This window comes from Triticum urartu, chromosome 2A (genome assembly GCF_056163025.1).
Source record: "Triticum urartu cultivar PI428250 chromosome 2A, HENAU_Tu73, whole genome shotgun sequence".
NCBI classification, from domain to species: Eukaryota; Viridiplantae; Streptophyta; class Magnoliopsida; order Poales; family Poaceae; genus Triticum; species Triticum urartu.
In genome coordinates, this window is record NC_141874.1 from 15,066,446 (window position 1) to 15,084,462 (window position 18,017).

Sequence of the window (18,017 nt, forward strand, 5' to 3'; positions counted from 1 at the left end):
GAAGATGGCTCTGAGTGGACGTGACCTCTCATTGCCTCCACCATTGAAGCGGCGCGTGGGCCAAGGGTTTCACCTGGTGCGCGCCCGGCTGAACACGCCTCCTCGCCGCATTCATATGGCTCCATTAACCCGGCATGGAAGCTGAGAAACCTACTCCGACCACACATCCGTTCAGGAGCGGGCTGACATTAAACACAATATCGGCGGAGCTCCTCCCGTTCGCCCTCTATTTAAACAATGGCAGACGCCGGGCAAGAACCACACCCCTCCGCCGCTCCCCCAATCTTCTCATTGACCACTCTTCTGATGGCGTCCGAAGAGCAGTTCTCCGGCATACAAGCCGGCTGGGTGGCCACCGAGCCCACCGGATACGAGCGAGGCAACTCGCTACTCCACCTCCCGTGCCTCACCCGACGGAGCAAGTTGTCACCCGAAGCCGCCACGTGGTTCAGCAACTCGTCGCTGCAGACCCACTAAATGAGGAGTGGCGAGTTACTCCACGGCGGCACGGCGGGGAGCACGGCGGCACGAGCGTCATCGCTGCCGTCGACGACCGCGCCTCCCATGCCTGCGGACGTGCCTCCCGTGCGTGTGACCGCGCCTCTCGTGCATGCAGACGCACCATGCAGGCAGAGGCAGAAGTCGGGTGCGCGGAGAGCGACGAGTTGGTGGCCGGCGCCTCCGCGTCCTCCGCCATTATCGAGGAGAGGTAAAACATGGGATTCCGCCGCCGCTTGGGTCCCATGAAGGCCACCGCCTAGGCGACAGTGGCATACACAACCGGTGCCTTGCCCGGTTCTTCTCTTTCGAGGACCTCCGTTGACCCCACATGGGCTTCACGGAAGCGGAGGCGTCGCCTTCCCCTCCCGCTGAAGCATCAGCCAGGGGTTCCACTCCGATGAGTGGTGGGGAAGTGAGTCGTCCTTTGCGCTGAAGCATATACCTCCGGGGCTCCCGGCAGCCCGTTAGCTCGGTGATCGGGTTGCCGGACATGAGGAAGACAAAGGGATCCGTGGGCGGCGATTTAGATTAGGTATTATTATACCTCTAGAGACGGACTAACACCGTTTGATGTAAACGTAATGAAACCCATCTTGTTTATATGAAATCCGGTGTGTTTATATGAAATCAGGCCGTGTTTTATGAAAACCAGATTTGTTTCCATGAATTTTGTCCGGTTGATTTTAGTTGTTGTGAAAATGTAAGCGGCTAGCGTTGGATGACTGCCTTCCATATCTGTGTCCACAGACCTATCAACTGTCCGTAGACGGATGCGGGAGGATTTTTGGGGTTGCGGTTCGAGATGCCGTGACAGCAGAGTCCACACGAGGAGAACAAGACCCTAACGCTGGTCACGGGCGCAGCTGAGCCTGCTTAGCTTACTGCAGAGTTCAAGCGCTCGGCGCAGATCTCTAGCGTCGGGCTGGACGAGAAGCCTAAGGAAATGGCTGAGCCCGAGCCCGGTGGCGTCGTCTGGCAGTCAGACGGGTGAGGATTTTTCGTGTTTCCTCTTTCCTCTGGTCCGGGATTTGGCCTTCTTGTTAGTTAATTTGGTGCTCGCTCTTGTGTTTCTGTTGCAGAGAGATCGATATGGATCTGCTGCCTCCGATTAGCGCGTCTATGGGCGCCCTGGGCTCCCTTCCCGGGAAGCTGGATGCGCTCAAGGATTCCGAACTCATGGATGAGATCCGGAAACTTGTATCCCGTCTGCTGAAGCTCTCCAAGCCACAGGACCCCCGTCATGCAGCGAGGATCTGGATGAATGAGGCGCGCGAACTATCCTATGAAATGGTCAACTGTGTCGACGCCGATGCAGATTGGATCGACAAGATGTCAAGAATATTCAAGCCACGCGTGAAGGAGGCCAATGGGCGGTACGACAGATACAAGCTTGAGAGCGTCCGCAGCCGTGCAGCTGTCTTAGCGATCCCAATGGTGGTCGGCGACGGCGGCCGGAAGCCAGATCTACTCGTCGGCCTTCACGCCAATGGTGGCGCCTTCGAAACGCTCCGCAAAAATCTGATCGACCGGGACGAGCAGCTCAAGGTGCTATCCGTTGTTGGTGTTGGAGGAATCGGCAAGACCACGGTTGCCAAAGAGCTATGGCGTGAGCACAAACCCGGGCACCACTTCCGCTGCCGGGCTTTCGTGCGGACCGCCAAGAAACCTGACATGAGGAGGATCCTGAGGAGCATACTCGCACAAGTTCGTCCGGACCAACCACCCGACGCTAATGAGGTGCACGAGCTCATTCATGACATCAACGAGCATCTAAAGCATAAAAGGTACTTGAGCTGTTGAGCACCTTTTTTTTTTAATATGTATGATATGCACACTCGTGCATATTCAAGAAAAAAAATGTACTTGAGAAATGTATATAAAAATTTCATCATTCAGACAAGACTACTTGAGTGGGGAGTGGTTTTCTACACCCACGCTAGATGCAGCCATTTCTTAGATAATTATAAGGTGTTTGAATCTTGACCAATGAAGTATTTTCTAAATCCCTGCAAACAAAATATTTTCTAAATGCTTATTTGGTGCACCATTTTCACTCAAATAAGGTTTTGGTGGGTCTTGCTGTCACACCAAGTGCAAACAGAATACCTTGCCTCTGACTATAGAAATGCACTCAGCCAAAAGGCTTACAAAGTTCATTCTGCAACATAGCAGTCTAAGTGTGGAGGAGAAAATTACTAGGGTGGAGAAGTGACAATCCAAAGTCTGCACCTTGATAAAAAAGTATATTTCCCACAAAAAAAGATAAAAAGTACAACCTGCAAAAACGGCATTTTCCTCTTGTGAAGACCCTCCTCTCTTGCCCCTAGAGACCACCCCGTGCTTGATTACGTAAAGCCCCTGGCCCCCTCCCTCATCATCAAAGAAAATGTCGTGGGGATTCAGAATGTGATGAGGATGAGGAGATCCTGAGTCCCGAATCCCCACCACACACACACACACAAATAGTAAGAGCGTCTCCAGCCATTGGCCCCCGAGGAGACATAAAAATCGCCGCCTGAAGGAGAGCCGGCGATAGAATCGGCTCTGGGAGCGGTTGGGCATCCAGCCGTCGCCCCCAGGCGCCGATATCGGCCCATTCCTGGCCGCCTTTCGGCCCACTTTCGGCAAAAAATCATCCGATATCGGCGTGAATCGGCCCATATTCGGCGTGGTTTTTGTGTCACATATTCATCACAGCAAATCAATAAAAATCAAATAGCTCAACAAATAGTACAACAACAAATAATTCAATACAAATTATATAGTTGAAGAAATAAAAACTCATATTTCATCACACGTCGAGCTAGGCGTCGCTCTTGATCCTTCATAGGTGCTCCACCAGATCCTGCTGCAGTTGTTGATGCACCTGTGGGTCTCGGATCTCCTGACGCATATTGAGGTAGGCAGCCCAGATTGCCGGTAGCTGGTGATCAACTTCGGCTAGGGGACCCTGCCTGTAGTATGGTTCAGTGTCAAACACTGGCTCTTCCTGCTCGCTCTCGATGATCATGTTGTGCAAGATGACACAGCAAGTCATGATCTCCCACATTTGATCTTTCGACCAGGTCTGAGCAGGGTACGGGACAACAGCAAATCGAGATTGAAGCACACCGAATGCCCGTTAGACATCCTTCCTGCAAGCCTCCTGCACCTTGGCAAAGTGGGACTTCTTGCCTCCTGGCACATGTTTGAGATAGTCTTCACAAATGTAGACCATCTCGGATAGATGCCATCAGCTAGGTAGTACCCCTTGTTGTATTGCCGCCCATTGACCTTGAAGTTCACCGGACAAGAATGACCTTCAACAAGCTTGGCAAAGATAGGGGAGCACTACAGCATGTTGATGTCATTGTGAGTTCCTGGCATACCAAAGAAGGAGTGCCAAATCCAGAGGTCCTGTGTGGCCACCGCCTCAAGTACCACACTGCAACCGCCTTTGGCGCCTTTGTACATCCCAAGCAAATGGGAAGTTCTTCTAATGCATGCAGTCGATGCTTCCAAGCATCCTAGGAAATCCTCTTGCTGCATTATGTGCTAGGATCTGAGCAGTGTCTTTCGCATTGGGTGTTTGCAAGTATTGCGGTCCAAACACTGCCACTACTGCCCAGCAGAACTTGTATAAACACTCAATGGTCGTGGACTCGGTCATGCGCCCATAGTCGTCGAGTGAATCACTAGGAGCTCCATATGCAAGCATCCTCATCGCTGTCGTGCACTTCTGAATTGAGGTGAATCCAAGTTTGCCGGTGCAATCCTACTTGCACTTGAAGTAGCTGTCGAACTCACAGATGGAATTCACAATCCTGAGGAAAAACTTTCGGCTCATCCGATAACGGCGCCGAAATACTTTGTCGCCATGCAGTGGAGCGTTGGCGAAGTAGTCAGAGTAGAGCATGCAGTAGCCTTCCAAACGATGCCGGTTCTTTGCTTTCATCCACCCCGGCGCCGAGCCACCTTGCCGCGGCTTTTCATTGCTCGCGAGCAGGCCGGCGAGGACGGCGAGGACCATGAGATGCTCCTCTTCCTGGACGTCGGCTTCGGCTTCCTCCTCCAGCAGCACGGCGAGCGCCTTCTCATCGTCCGAGTCCATCGCCGAGCAGGCAAATCGCCGAACACCTTACAGGCGTGGTGGGCGCACACCGCCGGTACACCGCCCTGAGCGGCCGGAATGCCGGAAAATCGCTCCGACGGTGGTGGAAAGCCTGCCGCGGCGAAACGTCCTCTCTTTTCCGGCGGGGAATGACCTATCTAGTGGTGGTGGGTGGTGGGCGGCGCCGGGATCGGCAGTGTGGCGGCCGAGTGCGCGGGGGGTGGGGGGCGAATCTGGCCGGTTGGCTTGACTTTTCGCCTGGCAGTGTGGGCCAGGCATGCTTTTCCCTTGTGCCGGAGCCCCCGAGCGCCCCCCTCGCCCCCCCCCCCCCCCCCAGTGCGCCAGGTTTGGCCTGCGATCGTCGGGCCCAAAAACGGGCCAAGCCGGCGGATTTCGACGTCTTGAGGGCGCGACTGGGGCGTTTTTTCGGCGCCGGCGCGTAAAAAGTCGCCGGGGGGGCTGTTGGGGCCGCGGCTGGAGATGCTCTAATGGAGTTTGTGGTGGTAGCGCCATACTGTCCCTCCTCCCCCTCTGTGTCGTCATAACTTTGTCTCCCATTCAAATAGTGCAAGGTGCAATTGCTCTATTTCACTTGCGAGGTGGTGTATCAGGATCAGTTTGTAGGGGGGATAGATTTGGTTTGATCCAAGAAATTTATGGGAAAATTGGAGCTGGTTAGAGCACAGATGCATGGGGTGAGGAGGACCAAGCCCTAGGTAAATCTATACTAGAGAGTATGAATTTTCTGTCTTGATCTCATTCTTTGCATTGCGTGAATAAAAGGGCGACTGCTGAGTGCGAAGTTTGAGGTCCCAACCTTATAATTTGAAAAGGGTAAAACACATTTTAAAGTTCTAAAAAACTCAAAAAAGTTCTGTGAAAACAAACATGTTCAGGATTTTTATTAAATGATATGATGAACTTGTAGGCGACAAAAAACATTGTGGCACAAAACAACAACAAAAAAAGCCCGCTTTGGTATATGTATTTGTCTTTTTGTGTATTTTCATGAAACTTGGTACTTATATATATATATATATATATATATATATATATATATATATATATATATATATATATATATATATATATGACGCCGGTTTGGGACACCTTGGTGTCTGGGTACCTTGCCTATCCATCGTTGGATCGTGTTTAGCGACAGATTTGGAAACAAATGTAAATGATTTAATTACTAATTAATTTGGCAGCCTTTAATTCTTTAACTGTCCCATGCATGCATGTCACATCATAGAAAAGGAAGGTGATTAAAATACCATAGTGAATAAAAATCAACATTTATTACCTCCTTATATACCACTTATTGATTCGTAGAATAAATCACTACGTATATAAAATACACATGTATGTTACGTAACTTCAGCAGTAGGTATACACATACCCACCATCTAATTGGGTATACACATACACATACCCGTATATGTATCTTTTTTCAAGGCATGCGCATATATACATAATTTTGTTAGTTGGTATATGCATACCCGCGTATGTACATAATTTCGTTAGGGGTATATGCATACTCGCATATGTACATAATTTCTTTGGTAGGTATACGCATACCCGCGTATGTACATAATTTCTTCTTTTGCAGAGGTATGTATATAATTTCGTTCGTAGGTATATGTATACCCACGTATGTACATAATTTTGTTAGTAGGTATATACATATCCGCTATGTATATAATTTCTTTAATACCTAAAAACCTAGAATAAATCATTGGATATATACGTATCCGTGTATGTACATAATTTCATTAGTAGGTATATATACCATGGGTATTTATATTATTTGGAGTTTGCACACAATTTGTTGATATAGATAATAAAAATATTTTGTCATGAATATCTCAGAATGGTATCAACTTTTATGTATACATTTATTCATCTGTGCGTAGAAAAAATCCAAAAGCCGACGAGTCACATTGTGCGTACATAGTATATATGTTTCCTTTTTATTCTGTCATTCTCTCTCCACCAATCAATATGTGTTTTAATTCTATTCAAATCAATAAATACAAATGGGTGGACATGCGAGCTATTAAATGCTAGGTGCCCCAAACAACTTATATATATGCACACTTTTTTTGTCGTTACTAGCTAAAATATTATAGTTCTTGTTTGCATGTTAGTCTATTTGTGAAGTAAATTTTCTTTCACATACAAGGTTGAATTTGGGTCGCGTCAAGTTGGACTCGTTTACATATTGTGTTGGATGCGGGGTTGATTGTAATCAGGCTATATATAGAGCAATAAGACAAGGAGGTCACGAAAATAGTTTCTGTCCAATCTATCTCGTGTGTTATGTTTTTGCCCTAGTGTGAGTTTGTATCCTAGAACCCATGTTTAAAACTCTAAATCCAATGTTGAACAACAATTATTTATTTATATAAGTACCATGTTATAACCATTGAATTATTAAAATAAACATTTGTTGTGTCATGTGGGTCAGCGTGTCTGTCTATTTTCTGGTGTTGTCATCAATGCCCCAGTGACACAACAGTGCATTGATTTGTCTATGTGTTTTTCCTTCTTTGCTGACTGGTGTGTGGATGATCCGGTGATCTTCTGTTCTTGACTGTCCCGTCATCTTGAGCTTGCGTGGATTGGTGACTCACTAGGGCCTGGGGTGTGCCATGGCGTGCCTCCTGAGAGGGAGATGTGCGTACTTGTCTTAGCATCAGTCCTATTAGCACTTTCATGTCAAACCGGGACTTTTCTCTTTTTAGCCACCGGCCCAACCAGTGCACCACACGTGGACTAACAAAGGTAGAGCTAGCCGAGATGAACGCACCGCAGTGGAGCAATAATTGAGCTTCTTTTTAGTATTTTTAATCAGTTAACTGACCTTTTGATTGGCTACTCGTGCTACGTGGCATAAGCCAGCGGGCGCCCAGCGTTTTGCTGTTAATTGGTTTGTTGGTTTCAGAGCTGATACCCATGATGGCACTCCTACATTAGTTGCAGTCAGCAATCTGTGAAACAACACAAAGCCAGTTAATAGGATGTTGGACAATCTCTTTTTATTCTTTATTCGATGGCACGTATCCATTAATTTTGCCTTTTATTTGCATGAAAGTGTTATGGGTATGCAAGGGTGGCACTGACCTGATGTGTAAGGTTAGGTACTTGAACTTATGAGTGTAGCACTGAAATAACTGTGTGCTTGTTTTAGGAGTATTTGTGGTATTCCACTTACGTTTAATTATACTATATACTTTGTTTATCAGGTACTTCATTATAATTGATGACTTATGGGATACATCAGTATGGGATGTTGCAGCCCGTGCTTTCCCAAAGGGTAACGATGGCAGCAGGATAATAACAACAACAGAAATTGAGGATGTTGCTCTTGCATGTTGCAGTTATCAGTCCAAGTACATGCTTAAGATGGAACATCTTAGCGAGAGTCACTCAAAAGAGTTGTTCACCAGTGCAGTGTTTGGCTCTGGAGAACAACACTCTCGACAAGTAGATGAAGTGTCAGATGAGATTATAAGAAGATGTGCTGGTTTACCACAGGCAATTATCAGCATATCCAGTGTTCTAGCAAGCCATGGAGAAGCAAATACAGTAGAGAACTGGGAGCAAATACAAAAAAGTTTTCTAACAAATACAACTTCTGACGAGATACTGAAAGAAGTACTGATTTTTTGCTACAATAGGCTTCCCAGTTGTGTTCAGACATGTCTGTTGCATCTTAGTGTATACCCAGAGAACTATGTTATCTTGAAGGAAGATATAACGAAGCAATGGGTTGCTGAAGGTCTCATCAGTGCACCAGCAGAGAAAGGAAAAATGGAAATTGCCGGGAGCTATTTTGATATGCTTGTTAGTATGGGCATGATCCAACATATAGACGTAGACTATGGCAATGATGTTGTGTACTATGCGGTGCATCACATGGTACATGATATCATTACATCCAAGTCCAGAGAAGAGAATTTTGTCACTGTAATAGATTATTCTCAAAGGGCGGTACGGTTTTCTAACATGGTTAGCCGTCTGTCCCTCCAGTTCGGCAGTGCAACATATGCAACTACACCAGCACGTATCGGACTGTCGCAAATGCGATCTCTTGCTTATACTGGACTGATGAGCTGCTTGCCTTCCATATCAGAGTTTAAGCTTCTTCGAGTACTGATTCTCCATATTTGGGCTGATCAACCAAGCACAGGTGTGGACCTGGAGTGTATCTCTGGATTGCTTCTGTTGAGATATTTGCAGGCGACATGCAACAGCACCGTGCATCTTCCAGAGCAGATGCAGCGTCTGAAACACTTGGAAACACTTGAAATAAATGCAAAAGTAGCAGCCATTCCATCGGATATTGTTCATCTTCGAAACTTGTTGCATCTCCGTCTAGGAGGTGGGACAGAACTGCCTGATGTGACTGGTGTCCTCACAAATGATACCCTGAATCCTCCTAGTGCTGCCACTTTATTGGATGATTGGAGCAGTTCTCCCGATTCACTGAACACAATGGAGCTATTGCCACCCATTTGCAGAATCCCCAAGTGGATTGGACAGCTAACTAACCTCTGCATTCTGAAAGTTGTCGTCAGAGAACTGCTAAGGAATGATATCGGTAACATGAAAGGATTGCCATCCCTCACTCTTCTCTCATTGCACGTCCAGGGAGGAACTACAGAACTAATCGGCTTCGCATCAGGAGCATTTTCTGCTCTCGTGTATTTTGAGTTCAGGTGTGGTGAACTGCGCCTGATGTTTCAGGAAGGAGCAATGCCCAATCTTCAGAGAATCAAGCTAGGTTTCAATGTTCGCAGAGGAAAACAGTATGTGCCTTTGCTTAGCGGCATTGAGAACCTGTCAAACGTCCAGGAAATTTCTTGGATAATTGGCGCAGCCCCTGGTGCCGATGAGCATGATTTTCAGGCTGCAAAATCTGCATTTATGAAAGCTGTTAGCAAGCTCTGTAGTAAAGTCAGTGTAAAAAGAGCAGATATGGTTGAGGAAGAGTGTGATCCGGCAGAAAAACAGAGAGAGGAAGATGCATCAAGCAGTGTAAAAAGTGAACAACCTGCAATTCCGAAACAAGAATCTGAGGAAGATATAAAACAAAATGCCGGTGGCAGTTTGCTCAGCGGCATTGAGAACCTGTCAAGCGTCCAGGAAATTTCTGGAATAACTGGGGTAGCCACGGGTGCGGAAGAACATGATATTCAAGCTGCAGAATCTGCATTCATGAAGTCCGTCAGTGAGAAACGTAGTAAGGTCAGTATAAAAAGAGCATCTATGCTTGAGCAAGGGTATGGTCCGGCACAAAAACAACATGTGATCCGAGAGAAAGATGCATCAAGCAGTATAAAAAGTGAACAACCTGTAATTCCGAAACAAGAGTCCGGTGGCAACTATCAGTTCATTCAACGGTACGGTTCTTTGTCCTGTTCTGTCCATTATTTCATACTTTCTCTTTGTTGTTGAACTTAGAGATCTTCCATTACACTCTTCTGCCTCACACAGTAATAGCTAAACATAGATCATCACAAACTTTCAACTTTATTTTGCAACTTACGTTGCACTCTTTTACATGGGTGTGATTTGTGCAAAGTCCATTGCTCAAGTAACAAAGGTCAAGGAAAAGATCGACTAAATTGGTCATATATGTTTAAAGCTTGCTCTAGCTAGATGTATATGCATAAAATTTATCCCATGTAAAACATCCATATTTTCTCACCAGGAGGAGAAATACCAAGGAAACTGCAAATATGGTGCAAGGTTTGTCAGGGAACCGGGAACTTCGTGGCGGTGCCGTTGGAGAAGCTAACAAGGTATGATTTTGTTTTGTAAGGGAACATGGTAGATAAGACATAGATAGTACATACCTCTGAAAACATCGCTCAAATTCCATGATTTTAAATGCGCATGATTTTCTCACACCATATCTGATCATGTTTTCTGCAAGTTTTACTTTTTTGATATACGAACAGATATGACATTCAAATATAGTACATAACTTTCAAAATATCACCAAATTCAGTGATTTTAGGGTATTAGATGACGTACATTGAAATGAACGTATGCTGCATCATATACCTAAATTCAGGGCATGTGATCCAAAACTACCCCAAAATTCATTTAGCTTTTGTGATTTAGTCATACGTATGTGCTCCATTTTGATTTTTATGACTGGGTAAAGAAACTAAGATTGAAAAAAAAACAGGCTTGCTTTTAATTTGCGTATTTGAATTTTGGAATCATGGAGCTAGCTATCATAGATTCCACATTTACCTGGGAGCTAGCTGGAGAGCCAAAAAGTGGATTAAGAATGATCATTGTGGATGTTGAACATATTCTCTCCTCTTAGGTGGAATATTTCTCTCTTTCTCAGGAAGAAGAACGTCAGAATAGCCTGTGGAAAGGCTACATCAGCATGAATTTTAAACTCCATGAGATCGAAGATATCACAAACAACTTTGCAGATTATAGGAAAGTCGGCAGCGGTGGTTACGGAGATGTTTACAGGGTATGATCGACTAATCATTGTATTTTCTGTCAATGCTTCTCACATTTACAATCAAGATCTGTACCATGACAAGTGGTTGATTTTATCAGGCGACCTATCAAGGGGAAGAGATTGCTGTGAAGAAGCTCCATCAATTGCAGGGACTCGATGATAAGCAGTTCCACAGCGAGTTCCTTGACCTTCATAAGGTACGCCACCAAAACGTTGTGCGGCTCATTGGCTACTGCTACGAGACTCGGAGCAGACAGGTGAATCATAATGGGGAACTTGTCTTCGTGAAAATCATGGAGCGGGTGCTCTGCTTCGAATATATGCAGGGCGGAAGCCTCGATAAACATATTACAGGTAATTAAACCTCTTCCATGACCTGGATCCAAGGTATATGAATGATTCAGCATCATATATCTGACAAATACGCTGCTGTGTTTACTTGTAATTGCAGAAGAATCTTGTGAACTTGATTGGCCCATATGTTATAAAATCATCAGAGGGACTTGTGAGGGCTTAAATTACCTTCACAGCGCGCAGGAGAAGCCTATTTTCCATCTAGACATAAAGCCAGCCAATATTTTGCTGGATAAGAGCATGACACCTAAAATTGCGGATCTTGGTTTGTCCAAACTTGTTTTTTCAACATTAGCACATAAAAGAGAGATTGTCAATGGGACACAGTAAGTTTGACACATGTATTAAGCTGGATTTATATGTGTGTCCTGCAATAACCACATAGTCTTATATTTCTGATATCATGCAGCGGGTACATGCCCCCGGAATATGTAGAACGTGGCTTTGTATCGAAGAAGTTTGACGTATTCAGTTTGGGAGTGGTGATTATAAAAATGATGGCCGGTAATATGGGCTACTTCTGTCGTGCTGAAAAGTCTCCCAAAGACTTCATTGAGCATGTAAGAGAAATCTACTCCCTCCGTTGCAAAATAAGTGTCGTGGTTTTAGTACAAATTATCTGTTTATACCGTGGACATACATACATCTCTTTCACATTTTACAGACCTGAGCATTATCTTTCTAAGGGAGTTTTCTGTGACAATTTTGTATGCAGGTAACTGAAAACTGGACGAGAAGGTTGCAGGAAAAGCCTGGATATTCCTCGCACGAAATAGATATCCTCCGAGTGAGTACAACTGTGGAGATTGCACTAAGGTGTGTGGCCAGGGACAGAAACGAAAGGCCATCTATCAGGGACATCGTCCATGAACTTGCGGAACTAGAAGCTAAGATTGAGAAAATGTCACTAGCTTCTGATCTGCCAAAAGATCTCACTTTCCAGGTACGTTTGCTTGACCACTGGGAAGACATGGGTGCCCCTGTATTTTTCTTCAATTAATGTTTGCAATCCTCTGTTTCAATATTTTTGGCCTGTCAAATTTCTGTTGAATATGTACCTGTGCAATGATATTTTTTTATTTATGATTTGGCTGCACGAATCAACCTCTTTTTTTTTCCTTGCAGAGAAGCTGCAACACTAACATTATGTCGGTGGATCCGCCCACGGTGCTGCGGTTCCTCTTTGAGCTAAGGAAGGAGGCGTCGTGCTGCCTGCAGCTAACCAACAAGACAGGTGGCTTCATCGCATTCAACATATTGATCGACGAGAACAAGTACAGTGTGCGGCCAAGCCAAGGGACCATCCCGCCGTTCTACAGCCGTCACGTGGGCGTGACTCTGCGAGCGCAGGAGGCGGCGCCACCATACATGCGGTGCGGCGACTTGCTCCTTGTGCAGAGCACCGGCGTCAGCCAAGATCTTGTGATCGATTATGAAGAATTGTTCAAGACGGCCATGGTGAATGAGGTGAAGCTGCGAATCGCTTATGTCACATTGGACCAGTAGAATCCTCCACCAAGAACCGAAAATAGCTCAGGTGGTAAAGAGCCGTATTGGTAAATTCAGATAATTATTGAGTAGTTTTTTGCGAAAGGGTGTTGTTTTGAGGTCTCTTTAATTGTATCTTCTTCGATGATGTCGTGTTCATCGTCTTGAAGATGCACTTGTGCCACCATAGTCCACTGTGAGATGAACTCCTAGATGTGTGCACTGTTAGGCCATTTGTGAACTGAATTTGATGTACCCAAGCGTCATTCTGGATAGCCTTGCTTAAACCCCAGCTCTTGTTTCTGAAAATGTCAAATATTAATTGTGCAATCTGCTTGGGCCTAAGCCAGTTTAGCCTGGCGGATTCCCAAAAGCTCGCCTTGTTCCCATCCCCTATCGTGACCTTCGCCAGGGCGTGAAAGAGGTCCCTCTCTTCCTCGTCGCATGGGTTCACGGTGCCCACGCAAGAGTGCAGGATCATATCGATGCAAGTCTCATGAGCCAAGCCCTGCTCCATCGCAGAGAAAACCATCGATCACATCATCGCTTAGTTGCACGGAACAGGTAGCTATCAAACAAAGCCTAATTGGTGTGCCACATCTTAAGGAACGATTGAAACTATATATTATTTTCTGCCCCTCCGCAAGCATCCTTGATTTAGTTGATATCCACCCTACAAAAATGTACTCCATCCATTTCATAATGTAGTATGTATAGATTTTTAAAAGTCAACTTTGATTAAGTTCATAGAGAAAACTGTTTATATCTACAATAGCAAATATTTAAAATATGAAATTATGTCTTATGATGAATCTAATGATATATGTTTGGTAATCTAGACGTAAATGTTTTTTTCACAAACTTGGTCAAAGTTGGTGAGGTTTATTTTAAAAAAATTATATATGCACTACATCATGAAACGGAGGAAGCAGCTAATTAAGCAAGAACAATCACTGAGGAAAGATGGAAGGAGCAGACGCCTTTATCGGTGCCAAAAATGTTGCATGTTATAAGAGCGAATTGTTCTGCTTTGGTAGAGCCAAAGACGACCAGGAGTCTTATAGGCAATTGTTTGGGTGCGAGTTGGGGAGTTTACCCTTCTCTTACCTTGGTATTCCGATTCACCATCGTAGGCTAACAAACAGAGAATGGAAGTGCATTGAGGATCGCTTTGAGAAAAAATTGAGCTGTTGGAAGGGTAAGCTCATGTCATACGGAGGCCGTTTGATTTTGATTAATTCGGTGCTCACGAGTATGCCTATGTTTCTCTTATCTTTCTTTGAGGTCCCAGTTGGTGTTAGGAAACGACTGAACTTTTATCGGTCGCGTTTCTTTTGGCAGGGTGATGAGCTTAAAAGAAAATACCGGCTTGCTAAATGGGACATCATCCGTAGACCGAGAGACCAAGGGGGTCTTGGTATTGAAAATCTTGAAGTTAAGAACAGATGTCTTCTTAGTAAGTGGTTGTGGAAGCTGTCTTCCGGGACTGAGGCCATGTGGGCGCAGATCCTCCGCAACAAGTACCTCCAAACTAAAACATTGTCCCAGGTCGCAGTCAGGCCGACTGATTCGCCTTTCTGGAAAGGACTAATGAAAGTCAAGCAATCTATGTTCAATAGGACGAGATTTGTTATTGGAAACGGTACAAGTACACGTTTCTGGGAGGATACTTGGCTTGGTGAATCACCTTTAGCCATTCAATATCCGTCGTTATATCGGATTGCTCAACGACGTGATGTGTTTGTTGCAACGGTTTTCCAATCAGTCCCCCTTAATATTCAGTTTCGAAGGTCGCTAGCGGGCAATCGTTGGGAAGAATGGCTCCATCTAGTTAGGAGACTGATGGAGGTTCAACTTTCTCACCAACCCGATATATTGCGTTGGAAGTTGACTAGTTCTGGAGTATTTACAGTTAAATCAATGTATCTTGATGTTATTAATTCGACTGCTATTCCAACTTCCAAGTATGTTTGGGCTGTCAAAGTGCCTTTAAAAATTAAAGTGTTTATGTGGTTTGTTCATAAACAAGTTATTTTAACAAAGGACAACTTGATTAAATGCAATTGGACAGGACCTACTAGGTGTAGTTTCTGTGATCGGGATGAGACGATTACACATTTATTCTTTGATTGCCCGTTGGCCAAAGTTCTTTGGCGGACGGTCCATATTGCTTTTAATATTACTCCGCCGACTTCGGTCAATACTTTATTTGGGACATGGCTTAATGGGGTTGAGCCTGTTTTAGCAAGACATATTCGGGTTGGAGTTTGCGCTTTGTTATGGACTATCTGGATTGCAAAAATGATTTGGTTTTTAACAGAATATCACGGATTCATTTTTTGCAGGTTATTTTCCGAGCTACGGCATTGATCCGTTCGTGGTCGCTACTCACTCCGATGGAGGCCAGGGAGCATTTGGTTACTGAATCTATCCGTTGGGAGATGGTAGCTCGGGATATCTTCAACCGGTTTGGATGGCGGTCATGTAATAGGATAGGCAATTAGTTTACCTATCTATTGTTAGCCAGCCGGTTGTGGCATCTTTTTCGGGCTAGTTTGTGTATCTAGCCGTCCATCGCTCTTGTGTGAGCTGCATTTATCTTTTTCTTTTTTAGCTGGAGACTGTGGAACCTTATTGACACTTTTTGTTATTTGGTTAATAAGATGGCCGTATGCATCGCTCTGATGCAGAGGCCGGGGAAACCCTCCTTTTCGAAAAAAAAATGTTGCATGTTATACTATTGGCCTGGTCCCGCCTCACGCGTTTGAGGGACGCCTGCAAGGCTCTCTGCCTACCATTGTGTTGTGTGTGCTCAGATGGCCAGTTGGATGGGACACCGCTCTTAGCAAGGTCACACTAAACGGTGCTTATGTACAATTTAGCGGTTTTAGCTGCATGTAGCACCATTTAGCGGCGCTATAGTGTCGGTTTAGCATGTTTTGAGGCTGAAAGTTATTTGCCATAGCCTGCTATTTTAAACTTTGATTAATCCCCATCAACCAGTTCCCGAATATTTTCAAAAATGTTTCTTCTTCTACTACTTTTGGAGGGAGTATAGAGGATACTTGTACAAGTCTTGCTATAAATTCTGTAAAGAGATCAAGAAAACAGGATGAATATCAGACACCATATAAATCATGTACGCTCCAAGGAGGCCTTGTTGAGTTTGACTTTGGGATTACAGCTTATGCAAATTTCGTAAGACTATCCATAATGGGAGTAACATAGATGGTAACATCACACACATCTAGACAAAGTATATGATGTGGCAAATAATAAATGAAGAAAGAGAGATACGTGATAATATAGCTACTAGTTACTAATAGTATGGGTAGCATCACACATACCAAGATAAGATGAGTCTATAGCATAATAAATGAAGTCTTGCATAATACCACACATATGTTACTCTTCACTGAGGAGGTAGTAATATAGACTAGCAACATATGCATATTACTAGTCTAAGTTACTCTTCATTGTGGCTAGTCTAAGTACAATCCCCTGCAATTTTTTTCTCTCGAAAGTACAACGTCATGAACACGAAGCCAACGTAGATGCACCAATCATGTTATATGTCCCCCACTTGGTAACTTGCCATAATAAATAATCGACGGCCAGAGCTCAGCATGTATAATTTGTGAACATGCTCTAGCTAGTAGGCAAGATGCTATGACCTAACATGTATATTGTACACCTTATTAGCGGTCAACATAGCATATGCCATGTTTTTTCTCAACTAACTGAGATGAAGAGTTTCTTATTACTTTGGAAAGGTGGAAGGTGGGTGCCCTCCATGTGAAACTTTTACAATTGTCACAGAGATGTGTCCGGGTTTTCGTGACTTTCTGCAAAAGAAAGGAGGAAGTACTTTCTGCAATTGACTATGCAACTCTGAAGGTGCACACTCTGTAGCAGAAGATTTATCTAACTATATTTGTGTTTTTTCATAAATGTGGAAAATATGTGATATTTAATGTAATAGATTGGTTGTAGGCGACTAGCAGCAGTCGACGTCGGATCAGCATGGACCATGGAGTGTAGGTGTTAGAGCATCTCCAATAGGTGATGTAAAATAGAACCCAAATACGTCTTGATGTAAATTTTACATCACCAAAAAGGTGGTTTTTAGATCACCAACAAGGTCCAACTCCACTTTTTTCAAGAAAACATCTGATCTATTCATCTTCAACCATGGTAGTACAACGAACACCAGAAATAATAAAAATTATATCCAGATTCGTATACTACCTTGCGACGATTGCAAGCACTGAAACGAGCCGAAGGCGCGCTGCTGTCATCACCCCACCCTCACCGGAGCCAGGCAAAACTTGTTGCAGTAGACAATCAGGAAAACGTCATGCTAAGGCCCCATAGGTCCAACTCCAATAGCTGATGTATTATAGGCACGGAGTTGAAGCTACGATGGCTCCGGTGGGTGGTCGTGATGGACGGGGACGGCGGCGGGGTGGTGGCGATGCCCGGGGAAGACTGCGGCGGGGTTGCGAGTGCCTACTTCCTCCTCCGTTCGGTTGCGGTGGTTGGCCATGGAGGTGCAAACCCACCATGCCTACCACTGCCAGCGATAGCGGCGGCAGCGGCGGAGGGAAGGGAGGAGTCGCGCCGCCGACGGGAATGGGGCCATAGACAGGCGCGACATCGGCAGGGAGGGTTGGCGGGATCGACATGGCGGCAGATCACCAACGGGCGGCGCGGGCACGGAGGAGACAGGAGACGCGATCCGAACCTTCAGATTGGTTGTTACGTTTGCGCGCGCGGCGTTCCGCGTGCTATACCACGGCCCTGGTGATGTATAGTTGCATCAACAGTGTCCTATTTTACCGAAAAAGGATTTCCCCTGCTTTGTATTCCAAAGCACCCAACACCGAGTACAGATAACGCTGTGGCGAGCAGCACAACACACTAAAAGAGAAAGAAGAGGAAACAAATGCCAACCACGACAGCTTGGCAAAGCATGGATGACCCGCCACCGCGGCGCCCACCGGAAACAAAACACCACCGACCGAGGCTCCGATCCGCCGCGTACCAAGCAGCACCTCCAAGAAGGGATGCAACACCGACGACGCTGCTGCC

General features: G+C 45.2%; 1 protein-coding gene across 2 annotated transcripts; it reads left to right on the top strand.

Annotated features, from left to right (window-relative positions):
* The first annotated feature begins 1,274 nt into the window (after window positions 1–1,274).
* On the top strand, window positions 1,275–13,201 carry LOC125535070 (disease resistance protein RGA5). 2 transcript variants are annotated; one of them, XM_048698125.2, is made up of 10 exons: window positions 1,275–1,488; window positions 1,581–2,285; window positions 7,837–9,996; window positions 10,308–10,398; window positions 10,935–11,093; window positions 11,183–11,438; window positions 11,536–11,764; window positions 11,848–11,998; window positions 12,154–12,381; window positions 12,564–13,201. In XM_048698125.2, exons 1-10 carry the CDS (start codon window positions 1,445–1,447, stop codon window positions 12,942–12,944), a joined length of 4,404 nt encoding a protein of 1,467 aa, XP_048554082.2. In that variant the 5' UTR covers window positions 1,275–1,444; the 3' UTR covers window positions 12,945–13,201. The 2 variants fall into 2 exon arrangements, with proteins under 2 accessions (XP_048554082.2, XP_048554083.2); XM_048698126.2 differs by having other exon boundaries at window positions 1,276–1,488; window positions 10,959–11,093.
* The last annotated feature ends 4,816 nt before the right edge of the window (window positions 13,202–18,017 follow it).

Excerpts from the sequence above, each read along its gene's own strand:
- LOC125535070 (XM_048698125.2), top strand. The coding sequence starts at position 1,445 with ATGGCTGAGCCCGAGCCCGGTGGCGTCGTCTGGCAGTCAGACGG. Across the intron at positions 1,489-1,580 it reads GTCGTCTGGCAGTCAGACGG|AGAGATCGATATGGATCTGC; the intron begins GTGAGGATTTTT and ends TTTCTGTTGCAG. Across the intron at positions 11,999-12,153 it reads CCAAAGACTTCATTGAGCAT|GTAACTGAAAACTGGACGAG; the intron begins GTAAGAGAAATC and ends TTTTGTATGCAG.